The sequence below is a fragment of the Gekko japonicus genome, unplaced genomic scaffold (assembly GCF_001447785.1).
Source record: "Gekko japonicus isolate JY-2015 unplaced genomic scaffold, Gekko_japonicus_V1.1 scaffold1112, whole genome shotgun sequence".
Taxonomy (NCBI): domain Eukaryota; kingdom Metazoa; phylum Chordata; class Lepidosauria; order Squamata; family Gekkonidae; genus Gekko; species Gekko japonicus.
This window is the reverse complement of record NW_015168080.1, coordinates 485,423-505,328: the sequence shown is the minus strand read 5'-3', so window position 1 is coordinate 505,328 and position 19,906 is coordinate 485,423. Positions and strand designations below refer to the sequence as shown.

General features: G+C 46.9%; 1 protein-coding gene across 1 annotated transcript in view; it reads left to right on the top strand.

The window, feature by feature from the left end:
- Positions 1 to 19,906, top strand: part of GRM5 (glutamate receptor, metabotropic 5) — a gene marked incomplete at its 5' end in the record, with an annotated part of 96,278 nt that overhangs the window by 60,025 nt on the left and 16,347 nt on the right. The window contains one exon of the mRNA XM_015414683.1: positions 16,530 to 16,625. Coding sequence (XP_015270169.1) covers positions 16,530 to 16,625 — 96 coding nt within the window. The remainder of the gene's footprint in view (positions 1 to 16,529; positions 16,626 to 19,906) is intronic.

The following is a 19,906-nucleotide window of genomic DNA, read 5'->3' as shown; positions in this document are numbered from 1 at the left end:
AAATCTACAAAACAACAAACACTTAAGACTACATCCTTACTATTACAAGCACAACAACAGACAGACTGACCACACGGTTGGTAATGGAGATTCTTTTTTAGGGCTGCCAAGCCACGGCGGGGGATCTGCACGTCTTCAAAAGATCCCTGCCGCGGGGGACAGTGATACGCGATGCACCGCCATCGCCAGGATGTGATGCTATCCATCGCTCTGGCAACGGGACTCCAAACAGCCCCGTTGCCAGAGCGACGCGTAGCGTCACATCCTGGCGACGGCAGTGCAATGCGTATCACTGTCCCCCGCGGCAGGGATCATGTGAAGATGTGCAGATCCCCCGCCGTGGCTTGGCAGCCCTATTCTTTTTTCTTCTTGACCCTAGAAGGAAATCACCCGAATACATTAACCAATGATTGTTAGTAAATAGGCTCCAGTTTCCCAGGCTTTCTCCCCATTGGCTTTGAGTCAGGTTCCCCTATAATGACTGAATTTAGACCTTGCAACACACATGTTTCCAACACTTACATGAAATCTCCATTGTCCACTTGTTTTGCCTGTATTGCAGGTGCTAAGGGCCATTTTCCATGTCAAATTTTTGCAAGCAAACTGCTTCCATAAATCCTACGTCTACATCTACAAATTTCCAATGGAATACTCCAATGAAAATAAAACAATGGGATTGCAGAACCAGGACTTTTCTTTCCCTCTATTTCCCTCTGTTGGTTAAGAGTTGTCACTGCACCCTAAGAACCGGCCAACACTGTCATTTTGAGTCTTGCTCACTCTCACCTGGAGTCAGATGTAAGAATGAATTTATCAGGACATTGTCTGGTTACTGGCCTTGCCAAAGGCCGCTGGCTGTTCTGCTGTATCTGTGTGGCTCATGGTTGCCACCCTCTGGGTGGGCCCTGGAGATCTCCCGGGATTACACTTGATCCAAGCTTCAGAGATCAGTTTCCCTGGAGAAAATGCTTTGGAGGGAGTTCTCCGTGGCATTGCGGTCCCTCCCTCCCTTTCCCAAGCCCTGCCCTTTCCAGGATCCTCCCACAAATCTCCAGCAGTTTCACAGCCCAGAGCTGGCAAACCTAGCATGTCTTTGCATTTCATCACAAGTTTAGGTCGTGATCACACGGACAATTAGCCGCACCATAGGCACGAATGTCAGGTGGATTTAAAGGGTGCGATCAGACACAAACATCTGGGAAGTGCCCCACACCCATCGGCAACCCGTTTTGCTCCGCCGCAGAAGTGGAGTAAAAAGACACCAGGGAAAGTCCGGTAGCAAACGGGTTGCTACGGGCCACGGGCGGACTTTTTCCTGTCTGATCGCTCTGGCACGCTCTCATGGCATCTGGGTGGTCTGATCAGGCCATCCCGACTCCGTGCCATTGTTTTCCCCGCCTTCTCAGTATGCGCATCATTGCACACTCCATAGGGAGCCCTCAGTGCAGAGATACGATTCATTGATTCCCCGTTTAAGCGCATCAGCAACTAACGGCAAACCCCCCCCCCAACTCACCCGTGGTTGCATCTGATCATGCAGTGGCGGGCTGCCCCTGCAGCTTCAAAGTACTGTGTGATCACACAACTGCGGGTCAAATTCCTCCGGGGGAAATAGCCTCGCTTCCCCCTCACGTTATCTCACGCAGGGCTCTTTTTGTAGCAGGGACTCATTTGCATATTAAGTGACACACCCCTAATGTAGCCAATCCTCCAAGAGCTTACAGTAGCCCCTGTAAGAAGAGCTCTGTAAGCTCTTGGAGGATTGGCTACATTAGGGGTGTGTGGCCTAATATGCAAAGGAGTTCCTGCTACAAAAAGAGCTCCCACGCGTGTGACCGCCACCATAGCTTAGCAAGTTTATGCACTCTACAACTTAATTTTAAAACACCTTTCCAGTTAATCATAGAATCATAGAGTTTTTTTTTAAAAAAAAAATTAAATTGCCAACAATAAAAGATTACATATACTATATAACAATTACACAATAACTTTCTGACAATAATTAATTAAAAATAATACTGTCCGACTATACATTTCAATGTAAGGTCAAAAGAACAATATCCTTCATTTGTATATCAACGAGCTGTTTAGTACTTCTGGTACTGAAATCTCTTCTGACAAAGGGCAACCATTTCTTCATACACTTTGACTTGGACCCTATAGAACGACTACTATAAACTTCATAAGTCTACTTATCCAAAACAAAATAATCCCAAACCTTATGTAACCAAGATTGTATAGTTGGTAGAACATTTTTTGCTGCTGTAAACATAACTGCGACCAAATCTCGGTTATGGTTAGGTATCTGATATTCATCCCACAAACTTAATAGGATTATTTTAGGATGTTGTGGCATTTGAAAACCCATCATTAATTGAATTATAGAATCATAGAGTTGGAAGGTATCTCCAGGGTCATCTAGTCTAACCCCCTGCACAATGCAGGAAATTCACAAATACCTCCCCCCACCCAGTGACCCCTGTTCCATGCCCACTGCAGTACAGTGTAAATGGCTGTCAAACCAACCATCACATCTTCTGTGGGGACCTTCAAACAAATATATATTTTTGAAGCGTGCATAATCACCTTATTTTGAATTAGGACTGTGGGTATTTTTTAGTGTGTTCCAGGAAACCCTGGCTGTCCCTGGAATTTTAATAAGGCTTCTTCTCTGAGCAGAAGAATAAAAATGACAGGCTTCCTTGATAGATAGCTTGACCAGTGTCTACCATCTTGTAGAGTGCAGCCCTAAGAGGATGTTGGGTTCTAAGCCACATTCCAGGGCTTTTAAAAATGTATGTGTTTATTTCTTTAAAAAACACAGAAGAAAAAGAACACGGAGGGGAGCCTAAAACCCAACAATTAAGTAAGATTTAAAAAGAAAAAAGAAAACAAAAACAATACATAAAGACAAAGGCAAATTATAACAGCGGTGGCGGCGGATCTACAAATAATTTTCTTTAAAACATTTATCGAGACCAAGCCCTAGGAGGAAAGGCTGAGGGACTTGGGAATGTTCAGTCTGGAGAAGAGGAGGTTAAGGGGGGGGGGGGCAGGATTGCTCTCTTGAAGTATCTGAAGGGCTGTCCCTTAGAGGAGGGGGGCAGGGAGCGGTTCCTGTTGGCAGCAGAGGAGAGAACTCACAGCAATGGGTATAAATTAAGGGTAGGAAAGTACTGGCTGGATATTAGGAAAAACGTTTTGACAGTAAGAGTTGTGCAACAGTGGAATCAGCTACCTCAGGAGGTGGGGAGCTCCCCCTCGCTGGCAGTCTTCAAGCAGCAGCTGGATGAACACTTGTCAGGGATGTTCTAGGCTGATCCTGCATTGAGCAGAGGGTTGGACTAGATGGCCTGTCTGGGCCCTGCCAACTCTGTGATTCTATGAGTATGATTTACAAATATCCAAAACTAAGTCCATGCGCAGTTGCCATCTATATGCCACGTGTTCAAATATTAATAGAATTCTAAGGTCCTTGATCCATTGATTTACTGGAGGGGGGCTTTTATCTCTGTCGTGTTGTAATATCTTTTAGCTGTACTAAGGCCCCGGAGGGTCCTAGGGTTGCCAAGTCCTACCTCAGGAATAGCGGGGGGAGTCCAGGATGTCTCCTGGAGTCTCCTGGCATCAGGCACATTGGGGGCGGGGCCACAATCATACAAGGGAAAACCATAGAGTTTTCCCTCGGATGATAGAGCATCCCCCCACAACATACCCGATGCGATTACGTCACCTCCTGGTGATGTGTTCATGCCGGGCACGTCGCATGCTTTGGGGGTGGGGTCCCCTCCAATGGCCCAATCCCTGCCGGCAGGGAACAGGCCTCTTGGGTGGGGTTTTCCCTGCCCCCCCGGGGGGACTTGACAACCCTAGAGTATCCATTTCCTTCGACCATGAATTAGCCTCCAAGAGATGGGCAGAAAGTTTAAAAGTACATAAGAATCCTCAAAAATCAATGAACATTCTGATACAAAATTGATATGAATAATAGTTTCTTCCCATTCCTGGACTTCTTAAAATGTGTACCAGGACACAAAATGTGCAATTCCAAAAAGACATTTGAGCAGTTCGGAAATTCAAAGCTACCGCATTAATGCTGCCCAGTTCCCAGTTCTGAGTGCACGACTGTCAATCAGTACCAAATCCCCTGGGGAATTTTAGGGCAGCATCAACCGGAGAGAAAAAACAGCACTAAGTATCCAAACCAGCTGTTGCCAAGAGCAGACCAGACTGAGAAGTTTTCAAATCACACCATGACACGTTGGTACAATGTGATGTTTTAAAGACATGTTGCACTTGGGAAAAGAAAGACCAATAGTATAAGAACATAAGAACATAAGATGTTGGATCAGGCCAAAGGCCCATCCAGTCCAACACTCTGTCACACAGTGGCCAAAAATACCAGGTGCCATCAGGAGGTCCAGCAGTGGGGCCAGGACATGAGAAGTCCTCCCACTGTTGCCCTCCCCCCGAAGCACCAAGAATACAGAGCATCCCTTGCCCCAGACTGAGAGTTCCTATCTATACCTTGTGGATAATAGCCACTGATGGACCTCTGCTCCATATGTTTGTCCAATTCCCTCTTGAAGCCGTCCATGCTTGTAGCCGCCACCACCTCCTGTGGCAGTGAATTCCATGTGTTAATACACTCTTTGGGTGAAGAAGTACTTCCTTTTATCCCTTCTAACCCGACTGCTCAGCAATTTCATTGAGTGCCCACGAGTTCTTGTGTTGTGAGAAAGGGAGAAAAGTACTTTTGTTCTTCTTGATCATTATATGGATTACTGCATAGATCTTTTGGGAGACAGAGAACTGGAATAAGGGGAGGGGAGGGGAAAAGCAAAATATACAACCCCTTCTATTACACACGGACACATCAACACATGAAGCTGTCTTATACTGAATAGGGCCATTGGTCCATTGAGGTCAGAGTTGTCCATTCAGTCTGGCAGCGGCTCTCCAGGGTCAGAGAGAAAGGTGTTTAATGTGACCTCTTACCTGATCCTTTTAACTGGAGTTGCCAGGGATTGAACCTGGGACTTTCTGCATGCCAAGCAGATGCTCCATCACTGGACCACAGCCTCTCAGGGGAGACTAATTTTGAAAGTACACTTAGGGTGGGAGATGCCAAGAAATCTTTGCAGAGGCAGACAATGGCGAATGACCTCTGCTTCTCACTTGCCTTGAAAGACCCTTGCTGAGGTTACTATAAATTGGTTGTGATTCAGTGGCACATATGGCCCCGCCCCCAGCATGCGATGTCACTTCCGGGTGATGCGCACGCGAGGGTGGGGTTTCCCCCGGGCCCCGATTCCGGGGGGGCGGAAATCGGGGGGAATTCCGCCCCCCGGGGGCATTTGGCAGCCCTATAGACAAGTGTGCTTCTCAATGCACATACCCGTCATAGTCTTGATGACCGTCTTGGTCCCACTGACTGACTGGATGTGACTTTTGGTACCACTGGGAGTTGCTTCCTTCAGAATTCCTCCCCATTTGCTTGTTGCATGCAATTAGATGCCTCGAGAGGTATCAGGATTTGGGGTTTTCTGATCTCTTTGGAAGATTAGCGTTTCCTTTCAACCCTGGTCCATTCTGCATTTGCCTGCCAGTCTGGATTTTCCTCAGTGTTCGAGTCAAGGCAATTTAAGTCCACGGCAAAACAGCATCCAAGGCCCATTCTGCATCTAGCATTCGCTCCGCTGTCTTAATACCAAGCCCACATTGGAACAGAAATTCCCCTCTGCATTGCAGGCTACTTTCACTTTCTTTAATTGTCGGGTTTTATGGTAGCCTCCACACTGCATGCCGGTTTCACTTCTTTTGACCTCTCGGTTTTATGGTTCCTTCTGCATAGATTTATAGTCGTTTTATGGCCATTCAGGGGTGACTCTGCAGTCAGTAGGAGCTGCGGTGGCTCAAGTGGTTGAGACGCTGAACTGCAGGCTGTGGAAGGTTGGTAGTTCAGCAGTTCAAGACCCGAGTGTGCCGCAAGACGGGGTGAGCTCCCGTCTTTAGTTCCAGCTCCTGCCAACCTAGCAGTTCGAAAGCAAGAAATTGCAAGTAGATAAATAGGTACCACTTCGGTGGGAAGGTAACAGCGTTCCGTGCGCCTTGGTGTTTAGTCATGCCGGGCACATGACCCTTTACTGCAGTCGGTATGGCGTTGGCCCGGAGTATGTGAATGTGGTTTGGAGCCACCTGAAGGGAGGGAATGTAATGCAGAATGGGGGGGGGGGAAACCCGGAATAAAAAGAAGGTCGAATTCAGTTTTAGTGCAGAATGGGAAGAAACCCTGGATTAAAAAGAAGGTTGAATTCTCGTAGGACACTTCGGTGAACAAGAACATGGATCAAAAGGAGAGTGTAGAAAGGTCCCCTGTGAAAGGAAGTTTCCTTTCTTTGGAAAATTAGAGTTTCTTCTCAGCACCTTCTTTTCTGGGTGGCTTGTTTCCCCAGCAAGTTGTCCTCCTGTGATATCTGTGGCGTTGGAGGACGGCGGATGATCCATCTCCTTCATTCTCCAGGGTTATTTATTCCGGGTATCCCTCTTGACAAGTTTGATAATGTGATTAATGAAAAATATAAGGATTGCAAAGGCCTAGCTGGGACATATTTGTGAAACCGCGTGAAGGATATCGGGCCCGAATGGTTGTGATGAATGGCTCTTTTTTAAAAAAGGGATCCATCATGTAATGAATTGAACTTCACACAGGCTATGATTACAATGGATGTTCGTTTGCATGCTGAGCTCCGGTTCTCTCCGGGGAATGTTTTTGTGGGCATAAATTTGATTAAACCTTCTTTTTTAAAACTGAGTGATGCAAAGTGTTTGTCTGCGTGAGGGGAGCATATTGTTTCATCAAGTTCAGAAGTTATGTGTTGTTGTTGTTTTGAAATTGACCTAAAATGCATTTATGTAGCACTTTAATGCAGTCAGCGTGCTTCTTATCTGCCATCTGGCGTGATCTTTGCAACGGGCTTTGCCGTGAAGGTCAGTACAGTTGCCCGTATTTTGCGAGAGAGCGGCTGGCAGAAGACCAGGCTTGCCAACCTCCAGGTGGGGCCTGGAGATCTCCTGGCATCGCAGCTGATCTCCAGACTGCAGGGATCAGATCCCCTGGAGGAAACGGCTGCTTTGGAGGGTGGGTGCGATGACATGCTGAGGTCTCTTCTCTCCCCAAGCCCTTCCCTTCCTACCAACCCAGCATTCTGCAGCCGCATTACCGCCTCATTCTGTTGGACACTTAGACCCCTAAGTGCCCTGTTGTTGGATATCCAGAGGAACTGGTTGGCCACTGTGTGAGACAAAATGCTGGACTAGACATCAGAGCTGGACTAGACCATTCCCCCGGAAAACCCCAAATTTTCAGAACTTCAGCTCACCGCCAGCCAGCTGGCCGGTGAGGGAAGCCCCACCCCCAAACAGGGTCGCCGCTGCGCAACATCCCTGATGTGATGACGTCACCTGGAAGTGAAGTCATCGTGTCAGGGAAGTCATGCAGGAAGGGTGCTCTGGTACGTGGGCAAACTCTATGGTTTTGAGGCCGAAAAACCATAGAATTTGCCCAAATACCAGAGCATCCCCCGTGCGATGTCCCCACCTACCCCCAGAATGCCCCCCAAATACCCCGCTCCGGCCAAGGTGAGACCTGGCAACCCAAAGCAGGGCTGTTCATTTGTTCTTAGGTTATTACCATGACCACTTCGAACTCAGAGGACGTTAATTACTTAAAAATACAAGTGCTGATTCTGAGAGGCTTTATTTTATTCGATTTCAGATTTTTCTACTAAGGTTTGTAGAAAGATCTGTCTTACATTTTCATATCACCAATCTCTGGTGATATGAAAGTATGTAAGCCAGTTTGGTGTAGTGGTTAAGTGCGTGGACTCTAATCTGGGAGAACTGGGTTTGATTCCCCACTCCTCCACTTGCACCTGCTGATGTGACCTTGGGTCAGTCACAAGCTCTGGCACAGCTGTCCTTGAAAAAGAGCAGTTTGTGTCAGAGTTCTCTCAGCCCCACCCACCTCACAGGGTGTCTGTTGTGGGGAGGGGAAGGGAAAGGACTTTGTAAGCCACTCTGAGACTCCAAGTGAAGGGCGGGGTATAAATCCAATCTCTTCTTCTCTTCTTCATCCACAGATAGAGTCATGTTGAGAATTAGATATATTGATAGACTGGGGGGCGGGGCTTCAGCCAGCAACTCTATTTATTTATTCATTCATTCATTCCCCAGCCTTTGTGCCCAATGGCGCCCCAAAGAGGCAGATGTCATTCTCTTTTCCTCAATTTTTGCTGACACAGTTCACTGCAATAAAGGTTTGGCAACTGGGATGTGAGGGAGATCTGGCCGTGACATCTGTCACCCCATCGATCGCCAGGGTCGATTCGGCTGATCTGGCTGGCTAGGCGGGTGTCCCCTCCCTCCCTCCCTCACCGCTCTGTGTGCGACCCTCCGAAGAGGACGACCATTCCAGATAGAAGGAGTGTACCGTTCTTTGGTCAAGGGTATACGATAGCTGCGCTTCCCTGCTAGAACCTCCAAACAAGCTCAGGCTCAAGGTTTGGCAACTGTATGTTTAAAAGAATCTAGATAACGTTCTGTTGTAATCTGCCAGGAATTCTTTTGAATTTTCTGTTTCAGTTCAGCACTGAATATCGCTTTTGAGTCCTGCTTTGCTCCTAAGTGGAGCAAACACAATGAAAACTCCCCTTGCATACTGAATACTTTTTTTGTCAAGAAATACATAGATGTTTTGATCAGTGCTCCCTCTAAGTTGTGGAATCTTATGAGCAACAATTCTGTGAGCTACTGGCAAGGAGGAGGAGGGAGAGGGGGAGGAGGAGATTGGATTTATACCCCGCCCTTCACTACCCAAAGGTGTCTCAGAGCGGCTTACAGACTCCTTTCCCTTCCCCTCCCCACAACAGACACCCCCTGAGGTAGGTGCGGCTGAGAGAGCTCTGACAGAAACTGTTTTTTTCAAGAACACCTCTGACAGAACTATAGCTTGCCAAAGGTCATCCAGCAGCTGCGAGTGGAGGAGTGGGGAATCAAACCCAGTTCTCCCAGATTAGAGTCCACACACTTAACCACTACACCAAAATGGCTCTTAAAGTTGAGAGAGAGCAATTTGGCTGCTGCATAAATTAGTTTGCTTTGGAGCCATCTTTCCTGAGCAAAGACAAAAAACGTGTGAGCTGGAGGCCAAAAAACTGTGAGCTAGCTCACACTAACTCAGCTTAGAGGGAACACTGGTTTTTATGTGTATTGTATTGATTTCTTACCACGAAGTATCCATATTTTATGTATATATATGTACATATATATATGTAGAATGAGGGGGAAAATATGTAGAATGGGGGGGGAACCTGGAAAAATACTAACAAAACAGATTTTACAAAGCATGGGAACAACAACAAAAAAGACATAGACGGTTGTCAAAATTTGAAAACACACACTGAAATCTGGCTGGGGTTGCCAGGTCCCCCCCCCCAGCCACTGGCAGAGGATGGAGGGGGGTAGGGTTGCCGGATCTATGTTGGGAAACTCCTGGGTATTTGGGGATGGAGCAGGGGAACTGATTTCAGTAGTCTGGAGGCAAGGTGTAATTCGGGGGGGGTCCCCAAGTCCCACCTGGAGGCCGGCAACCCTAAATATGCCGCCCTGAGCCGTTTGGATAGGGCGGGGTATAAGTCCCAAAATAAATAAATAAAATAAATAAATAAATATGATTTTTTTAATAATTTATTTTTAATATAAAAAACTACAATACAAAACTACGACTCTCTGTCAACGATTACATGGTGAGTAATATCATAAAAAGAAGCTGTAAAAAGAAAGTATGGGATCTATTCATGTTGGACAATTTTTCAAATTATCATTCCAATAACCAAAATGAGAGTGATTTTTCCAATCCTCTAAATATTTGGTACCCTATCTTAGATAAAATAGACATTGACATCTTTGATTGGGAAACTATATCTAAAGCCAAGTACAAGCTACTAGTATTTGATTAGTTTAGATTTCCTAAGCGAGACTTTCTTTTTACAGCTTCTTTTTATGATATTACTCACCGTGTAACCCTAAATATGATACATATGTACATCTCGATAATCTATTGCTACTTAGGGGGGTTGTCTAGATGTATGAACAAAATGGCATGCTCTTTCATCAACCTATTTTCTAAAGGGAACGCTTTAGAAGAGCGAGTTCATGAATTGTCAGACATTAGCCAAGCTCTGGCACACAGTTCAGATGGCTTATTGAAATAAATGGATAAAAAGAATGTTTAATTTTGTGTTGGATTGTGGCCATCGATCTGTAGCAAACAATATTTTCAGATGCGGCACAGCAGAATCCCATTTGTGAACTGTCTCTTCTAACAGCCCTAGAATGTCACAAATATGGTGAGGGCAGAAAGTTATGGGGGTTGGTGAGTGGAGTGAGCCGGGGCAGAGCGCCTGGTTTGCGGAAAGTGAAAAAAATAAAAATAAAGTAATGATGGATCAGTTTGAAGAATAATATTGCGTGCCTGAGAAGAATGAAACGTTTGGGATAAAGAAGTTTTTTTACATGCACACAAAAATCAGATCAATCGATGGATGGGTATGTTACAGAATTAAGAGGGCTTAGTAAAAAGGGGTGGCTTTGATGACTTGAAAGTTTCTCTGATAAGGGGTAGAATCTTCTGCGGTATTAGAGATAATGTCCTCAGAGAACTGCATGAGAGAGATTTATCCCTAGACAACACTCTTCCAATTTGCAAGGCCTCAGAGACTGTGAAAGCACTAGAAATACTGCACCATTTTTAATTTTTAAAGTGAACACATGTCAGCTGTTTCCCGCAAACAGGGGTGTGCCTGTACATGCAGGATGGACCCATCTTTATTGCAACGAGTGAACAGGGTCGTTGGTACGGGAGGACTCACTCCAGATAACCCTTGTACCTGTATTAATAACATCACCGGATAACTGGTGTTACTGTCTATCCAAGATTCTCCATGCAGGAAGAGAGAGGGGAAGGAGAAATATTCCTCCCAGCCCAGCAAACTTTTCGGGATATGCATATCCTACAGGGAGGGAAGGCAGCACGGTATAGCCAGATCTCATCAGATCTCAGAAGCAAAGCTGGGTTGGCATTTGGATGGGAGACCACCAAGGAAAACTCTGCGGAGGAAGGCAGTGGCCAACAGCCTCGGCTTCTTGTTTGCCTTGAAAGCCCCTGGCTGGAGTCACCATAAGTCAGTTGGGACTTGACAGGATGGATGGATGGATGGATGGATGGATGGATGGATGGATGGATGGATGGATGGATGGATGGATGGATGGATGGATGGATGGATGGATGGATGGATGGATGGATGGATGGATGGATGGATGGATGGATGGATGGATGGATAGATAGATAGATAGATAGATAGATAGATAGATAGATAGATAGATAGATGATGGATAGATAGATGATGGATAGATAGATGGATAGATGGATAGATGGATAGATAGGTGGATTGGATGGATTGGGTGGATGGATGGGGTGGATGGATTGGGTGGATGGATTGGGTGGATGAATTGGGTGGATTGGGTGGATTGGGTGGGTGGATGGTTGCATGGATGGATGATAGATAAGCAGATAGGCAGGCAGGCAGGCATAGATAGAGACCGAGACCTCCCATTGGTTAAAGTGATGTCTGAATGCATCCTTAAGTGATTTTAGTTGATAAGGTTGCCTTTGTAACTCCAATTACTAGGAAGGAAATATTATTTCTGAGTAGCTATGCGTAGGAATGCACTTTGCTTGCACAGAGCCTGTTTCGACCTATCTCCGCGGGGGCTGGTCGCCGCAGGTACATCGATAAAGACTCCTCTCGCTCCCCTCCGGGCCACCCACTGAAACCTGCCAATTTTTCATTTCCACCACTGCAGTTTTTCAAGGCAGTTATTTCTCATTAGGCTGACTCGTCTTTGTGATCGAGGACTCGCTCCCTTGTTGGAGCCCAACCAGGGACGAAGGAGACGCCAGCGCTCAATCAATAAACATAATGAAATTTCCCTCCCGCGGCCACATCAGCTGTAAATCTGTATCTCCTGTTTAATCCTGTCCTTTCTCCAAGGAGTTCAGAGCAGCCTGCAAGGTTTTCTCCCTTTCCTCATTTTTCTCCTCACAACAACCCTGTGAGGTAGGTTTTGCTAAACATGACTAGCCCAAGTGGAGATTTGAACCTGGGACTCCCCAGCCGTACGCCGACATGCTATAGCACCCTGGCTTTCAAGCTCCACTTCTATGTCATGGTGAGAGTGTTGGACTACAACAGGTTGGTTCAGTAAAATAAGGCAAGTTGCAAATTGCCTAAACTATCACAAAGGGGAAACGTTGGAAGTTCCTAGTGAGAGTCTGTTGCTTAGGCTAGGAGATAGATCAAGACGTAGAATATTACAGAACAAACATATGGATTATCATTGAAGCATTCCACCAATTAAGGTTAGGTTTAGTGAATAAAGTCACAGAAGTTCTCATGGGGTATCGCTGAACCATCAGGTTGGTTGATGTTGCCTTAAATGACACCAGAGATCCTCAGGACATTGCCTTAGAATCATAGAGTTGGAAGATACTTCCAGGGTCATCTAGTCCAACCCCTGCACAATGCAGGAAATTCACAAATATCTCCCCCCCAAACCCCCAGTGACCCCCTGCTCCACACCCAGAAGATGACAAAATCCTCCAGGGTCCCTAGCCAAACTGGTCAGGAGAACAATTGCTTCTGGGCCCCAAAGTGGTGATCAGCATTTCCCTGGGCATGTAAGAAAGGCCACAAGAACTAAGCACTGATGCAACCCTTCCTTCCCTCATGATGTGCCTAAGTTCACAGAATCAGCATTGCCATCTAGCCTCTGTTTGAAAACCTCCAAATGACATTAGAGATTTTCAGGCTTAGGGTGACAAGTCAGTGGTGCCCAAAAATGTTTTGCTGTATCATGCTTCAAAAAGAACAACACACGAGCCCTGTACACAAATTACAGTGAAAACACGTACAATCTGTTTGCAGTGAACACAATTTTTTTTTTTTGATACATACACTGAGTAATTCTCATGTTACTTTCAACACACCAGCATGGTGTACTGGTTAAGAGCGGTGGACTCTAATCCAGAGAACTGGGTTCGATTCCCCACTCCTTCTCCACTTGAAGCCGGCTGGGTGACCTTGGGCCAGTCACAGTTTATCCCTCAGAACTCTCTCAGCCCCACCTACCTCATGAGGCTCCTGTTGTGGGGAGAGGAATGGAAGGCGATTGTAAACCGCTTTGAGACCCCTTAGGGTAGAGAAAAGTGGGGTATAAAGAACCAACTCTTCTTCTTCTTCAGCAGACTGTGTGATACCAACCTCACAGTTATGCAGGTTCTGGTCCCTGTTTTCAGCTGCAAAGTTAATGCACATTGGCTCTTTCTTACAAGCAGAAATACCTGCAGGATATATGTGTGTTCACTGTAAGACGTTAACAGGGCTATTGAGATACTGAAAACTGAAATGCATCACTTTCATAGGATCTGCCCACTGGGGACAGCCCATTGGCTAAAAGAAAAAGCAACTTGATGCGGTGAGCGGTGGCGCTGGTTGTGATTGGTGGTGCACACTATAGATCTGCAAGGGCACTACTATGTGCCACTGATTCTACACCTATGCAAGATATCGATCTTTGGTGGCCAAATTGTGTGCTTTGTGTTCTCAGATACGGAGGGGTACACCTATCTCTGATCACAGTGAACCTGAAAAGGCACAATATCTCTCTGCATCTAATGAAACATGCTGCATATCATATTAGCTAAATAAAACTGTCTCTGATGTGGGTGGCCCAGGCTAGCCAGATCTCGTCAGATCTCAGAAGCTAAGCAGGGTTGGCCCTGGTTGGTACTCGGATGGGAGACCAGACCACTAAGGAAGTGCAGGGTTGCTACTACGCACCTTTCTTTGTCTCTTGCCTGGAAAACCCATAAGGGGTTACCATTAGTCAGCTGTGGCAGCTTAAAGGCGAACAAAAGCATAGGCTTTTGTGAAATCAAAGCTCACTTCTTCAGATGCATGGTCTAGAATTACATAATGCTGGCTGAGCCTGCGGTCAAGCATTCTAAAAAGCAGTGGATCCTTGCCACCAGAGGTATGCTTTCTTACAAGTTGAGAAGCAGTCCCAAACAGAATAACGCAACTGGTTGGGTTTACTGAACAGAGAAGCCCCCAGCAGACACTATTCTGGTGTTTTGGTCAATTGAAGTGGGAGCCCACAAGCCGCAAGTTACCAGGAGCACGCAGGTTCCCTACAAGCGACCTGATCATCATTGTACGAATTGGGCAAGGCATGGATTTTCCATATGAGTACAGCTTCCCTTCACAGACACCAGAATCCTGGGTGACTGGAAGTTCATCCACATGGAAAATCCACACATTATGCGATTGTGCAAATCACACTCCCAAAATGCAAGGCTAGCGGACTTCCCCATCTGCGTGAAGAGAATTCAAGCATAGTGTCGGCAGAGGGCTTGTATCAGATAGGAAACAGGGGATGTAAATTCTCAAATAGGATCAGATTGCCAGGAACCATCCATCATGCTGTTGATTCTGGCTGTTTGTACCACTTCAAGTTCCAAAGGGCCCCGGGAACATTTGTATCCCTTGCCGGAAGACACAGCCGATTAACGCTCCTTTCTTCTTTCATCTTTTCCTCCCCCCCCCCTCTTCTGAGCGACGAGCTCGTTCCCTCTGGTTTGACTTGCTTTTGTATCTTTCCAGTGGTTTCAACTACAGCTCAGGCGGCATCTGCTTTTTCATTCATTGTAGGAATCAACTTGCATTAGTAGGTATATACGTCTCTCTCTCCCCCCTGCATGGTTCTCATGTCCAATCGACGATCTCAGCACAGCCTTGCACCGAGCACTGCTTTCTCGAAAGGGCAACGGACTCGAAATACTAATCGATGCTGCAGCTCCTGCACAAACACCAGTCTGCCGCGCAGTCAGTTTCTCGCTCCTATTTCTGTGTTTTGGTGGCTCTAGATGTCCTTAGTGGCTACGATGGTCTCTGGGACAGTCGGTTGTTTCCTTTCCACAGACTGCATTGTGGTTTCCCTACTCAGTACTCGCAAGGTGGCACTCCAAAGCATGACACGTGCACGCAGACACCCCCCACAGTTGCTCTCTTACTACAGTGCCGGTTTCGTTCTCGGATACAGATTCTCTCTTCTGCTCAAGCTTTGCTTCCCTCACTAGCGGGCAAAACAAAAACTCCCTGGAGACGACACACTGTTCTTTAATACTACTAATGCAAGCAAGGTGTGCTGTGTGCTTCTTTTTTGTTTTCAGTGGAAGTGACAGAGGGAACAATGCCTGTGACTGTCTTATCTCAGGGACCAAAATAGAGACTTCCCAGCAGTGAATGTAAATAGCAAAAAAAGTGTCGTGGAATGAGACGCTGAACAAATGATGATCATTTAAATGCAAAGGTTCAAAAACATAAGGTAGAAAGTAAGATACAAAAAAGCATAGCGCCGTGGAATGAGACGCTGAACAAATGATACTGTGATCATTCAAATGCAAAGGTTCAAAAGCATAACGTAGAAAGTAAGATACAAAAAAGCATAGCATAGCAAACAGTACAATCAATATAGTGCACGGTCAGTAGCAATCAATTACGAAGATCCCGGGTGCATGCTTCGTTTCAGTCTTCTCTGAATATAAAAGGTTTTCCCTTGCTCAAAAGCTGGTCAAATCCGACTCTAAGGGGCGGTGTTCATCTCCATTTCCAAGCCGAAGAGCCAGCGCTGTCTGAAGACTTTTTCCGTGGTCATGTGGCCGGCCTGACTGAACGCCAAGGTGCATGGAATGCTGTTACCTTCCCACCGAAGCGGTACCTATTTATCTACTTGCGATTTCTGAGTATAACAATCTTCAAAAAGACCTTAATACAGTTTGGCGATATACAGAACACCACAAGTGTTAATATGGAAACCTCTCTGAAGAAGAAGATGCTTTCGAATCTTTATATTTAAAATTATCATAGTAGCATTTGTCCAGCGTCTCATTCCGCAGCTTTTTCGCTCTTTATGGTGTCTTATCTCAAGCAGCCATTAAACTCGGGTTACGATTTCAGGGTGAAGGATTTGGCATGTGTCAGAAAAAAACCCGATAGCTGCATCTAACAGGCGAATGAGCTTCAAGAGGAGGTCTTTTGCACCAGGCGAATCGGCATGCCGCACAACCTCTACGGGAGCCGTTGCTTTCCCTTTGCAGGCTTCCAGATGTATGTTTGCAGTTCCCCCTGTATCCATTCGAGGTCCCGTTCCCAGAAGACCAAGAAGTCCGTTTGTATGTGCAGGCCCGTCGGTTGTGAAACGGGTGCCCACCCTCTGCACATGTCCCTTTCTTCCCCGCCCCCACCCCCTCCCCTTCTGCACAGCTGACGCACGATAGGGTCCCGCACCCAAGCCCGCAATCACTTCTCTCTGTTTTTGTCACTCCTGTCATTGTCGTGATTTGTTAGGTACAAAGGCAGAAAGCTGGCCCAGCACAAGTCGGAAATAGAGTGTTTCACTCCAAAAGGGAGTATGGGCAATGGTGGGCGAGCGACCATGAGCAGGTAAGCAAAACGCATGAGTGACTCCCCACCCATCCCTCCCCAGGCCACGTGAGATGTCTGTCCGCCAGAGGAGCATCCCTCGGTCGCTGTACCTGCTCCCCCCCGTGTGTGATCACTGTGCGTCCCTCGCAATGTGTGTGTCGGAGCTTGGACGACTCTGGTTTCTCTATTCTGTCTGACCTGCCCTTAGAGCCGCTAAGAGACGGGGGGGTGGGGAGTCAAAAGCCTGTCTAAGGGCAGCCCGATCTGGTACTGGTGACGCATTTGGCAGCATGGGAATGAGCATTGTCACTTGTGAATGTTCCAAGCACAGGAGCAGAGGCCAGCCAAAAAGGTTGGCGCCTCTACCTGCAAAGCATGTCGCGTCTGCTTAAGCGGTGGAGATGACTCGTTCCGTGATCTCTGTTCCTCCTAGGAGAAGATACTTCTTGTGACAGAAGGTTGCTCCGGTTGGAATGCATCTAGCCTAGCCTCTTTCCCCCCCCTCCAGCATGCGTAGTGGTCAGCAATGCAGAATGAGAATTGGTCCCAAGTGTGCCAGTGGCTTTGTTCCTTTCTTATACCAGGAGATAACTGGAGAAGGGCTTCCTGGGGCATTCTTGGAATCATTGAATAACGCGCAGGCATGTAATGACGTCTGCAACAGTTGCACTACCCAAATGCATGCCTTGAGAGTTTGACCAGTGCCTGAACAACCCAGAGACCACCACTGAAGGAACGTCCTAATTATAGACATACGAGTGGGAGACTGCAAGGACTCATGGTGGGGGATCTCTTTCCTCTGTTCCTTCACTGCCACTTGCTTTTCCTATTTTGCTCCCCCTGGAAGTGTCTGCAGTCTCTCCCTTTGCCTTCTCCCCCCTTCCACCCACCTACCTAGCATTTTCTGTTTCTATCCACTCACTCAACCACCTTTTTCTATTCCCCTCTACACCAAAGCCAGTTAGATGTAGTGGTTAAGTGTGCGGACTCTAATCTGGGAGGACCGGGTTTGATTCCTCACTCCTCCACATGCAGCTGCTGGGTGACCTTGGGTTAGTCACAAGTTCTCTCAGAGCTGTTCCCTTGAGCAGTTCTGTGAGAGTTCTCTCAGCCCCGCCTACCTCACAGGGTGTCTGTTGTGAGGAGAGGACAGGAAGGAAATTGTAAGCCGCTCTGAGACTCCGAGTGAAGGGCGGGGTATAAATCCAGTCTGTTCTCTCTCTTCTCTCCCACCTTTAGCTTTCCCCCCTTTTCCCTTTTTTATCCCTCCCCACTTCCCTTCCTCCTGTCTTTTACCTTTCTTAGTCAGGATCCTCCCCCCCGCTGACATTAACCAAGGATTGGAATCCTTCGCAAGGTTGGTTGGAGGATTGCATAGCAGCTCCCCAAATGACCAGCAAGATCTCACAACCCAATCTCCCAAGAACTCGGTTGTATTCTCATCTGTATCAAAACTTTAAGTTTTTTTTTAAAAAACCCTTTTTTCTTACCTTTCATGTTTTTCTGCAAACCTGGGTCTTCCTCCAATCTATATCTAGATGATGATGATGATGATGATGATGATGAAGAAGAAGAAGAAGAAGAAGAAGAAGAAGAAGAAGAAGAAGAAGAAGAAGAAGAAGAAGAGATTGGATTTATACCCACCCTTCACTCGGAGCCTCAGAGCAGTTTACAAACTCCTTTCCCTCCCCCTCCCCACAACAGACACCCTGTGAGGTGGGTGGGGCTGAGAGAGCTCTTTCGAGGACTGCCCATGAGAAAACAGAACTACGGCTTGCCCAAGGTCATCCAGCCAGGTGCAAGTGGAGGAGTGGGGAATCAAACCCGGTTCTCCCAGATTAGAGTCCGTGCACTTAACCACTACACCAAACTGGCTGTAGCTATATGTAACCCCACTGTGTAGATTTTTGATCCACGCTCTGAGTTCAGAATTGGATATCATGACACATCCAAGAAGGCAGTCGGTCAGGCACAGGTGTCATTTCATACAAAGTTTAAACTAAGCTAAATGAAGTTTAAAACTAAACAATTGCAAATCACTGCCACACAAAGATTAAAAATAGACACGCCAGCTGGTGGCCAGGGAAGCAGTCTGCTGTGTGGGGAGGGAGGGTTAGAAATTAAATAAATAAATAAGTACAGCCCCTGAGAGCTTCCTCCTGGCCCCTAACATAGTCTCCAGTCTTAAGAGCATCCTCTTCCATGCGCCTCAGTGGCTTTCCCTTGAGATGCATGGCTGTAGCCAGGGTGGGGCTAGTGAGCACATTACATTTAAAATGGGCAGGGCTCCCCCACCAGCCAATTGGCCAATGGTGGGTTTGGAAGACAAACCAGCGGTTGTTTCGTAGAAAAAGAGGTGCAGGAGCTCATTAGCATAACTCATTAGCATAATTTATTAGCAGAACTTATTTGCATATGCCACACCCCCTGACATCACCGGAAGTGTGTCAGAAGGCAACACCCACCGATCAGGCTCCACTGGACTGTTTTGGATTGCTAGTTATTGGGGGGGGGATGTGCAGATCTCTCCTCGCAGAGCAGGGAGAGCTTGTACCTGAATAAAACTTGTTCTTAAAGGTGCCACTGGACTGTTTTGGACCGGGGGGCTGGGAGGGGGGCTCTGCAACTTACCTGGCTGCTTCTTGCTCTGACTGAGGGCTGCTGGGGGCAGGGGGTGGGGCTTGTTGTATGTGACCGCCCCCTGGGCTCTTTACTGCCGGAGCTCCGCTCCTGTGCGCTCCTGCAGGAAATGACCCCTGATGGCAACCCTGCCCAGTAGAGCCACTGCCAATCTGGGTGGCCTTGATGGACCAATAAGGCAAGTTCATGTGTTCCTCAGTGGCACCCTTTAAATTTGTTACAATCCCTTTTTCTGGATGATCCATGAATGATGGTCTCTGGAGCAGTGCTCCCTCAAACTGTGAGCAAAAACTCTACTTTGTGAGCTACTGGCATTGAAGTGGTGAGCAAGCGATTTGGCTCTGGAGCCATCCTCCCGGAGCGAAGATGAAAATCTGTGAGCCGGAGGCTAAAAAACTGTGAGCTAGATCACACTAACTCAGCTTAGAGGGAACACTGATCTGGAGCCTGATTCAGATGATGGGATGCAAACAACAGGCATTTGGAAGGATAGTTAAGGTCATCCATTGTTGTAGGGCACAGATTACATGCATGCAGCCTCCATGCGTACAAGTTCTAAAGGACATGCAAATATAAGGAGTGGATCCATTTGCAGAATGCTCCCAGACACACACTCTTTCCATGCATGTTGTCGTACACACCTGTGTTGTCTGAATAAG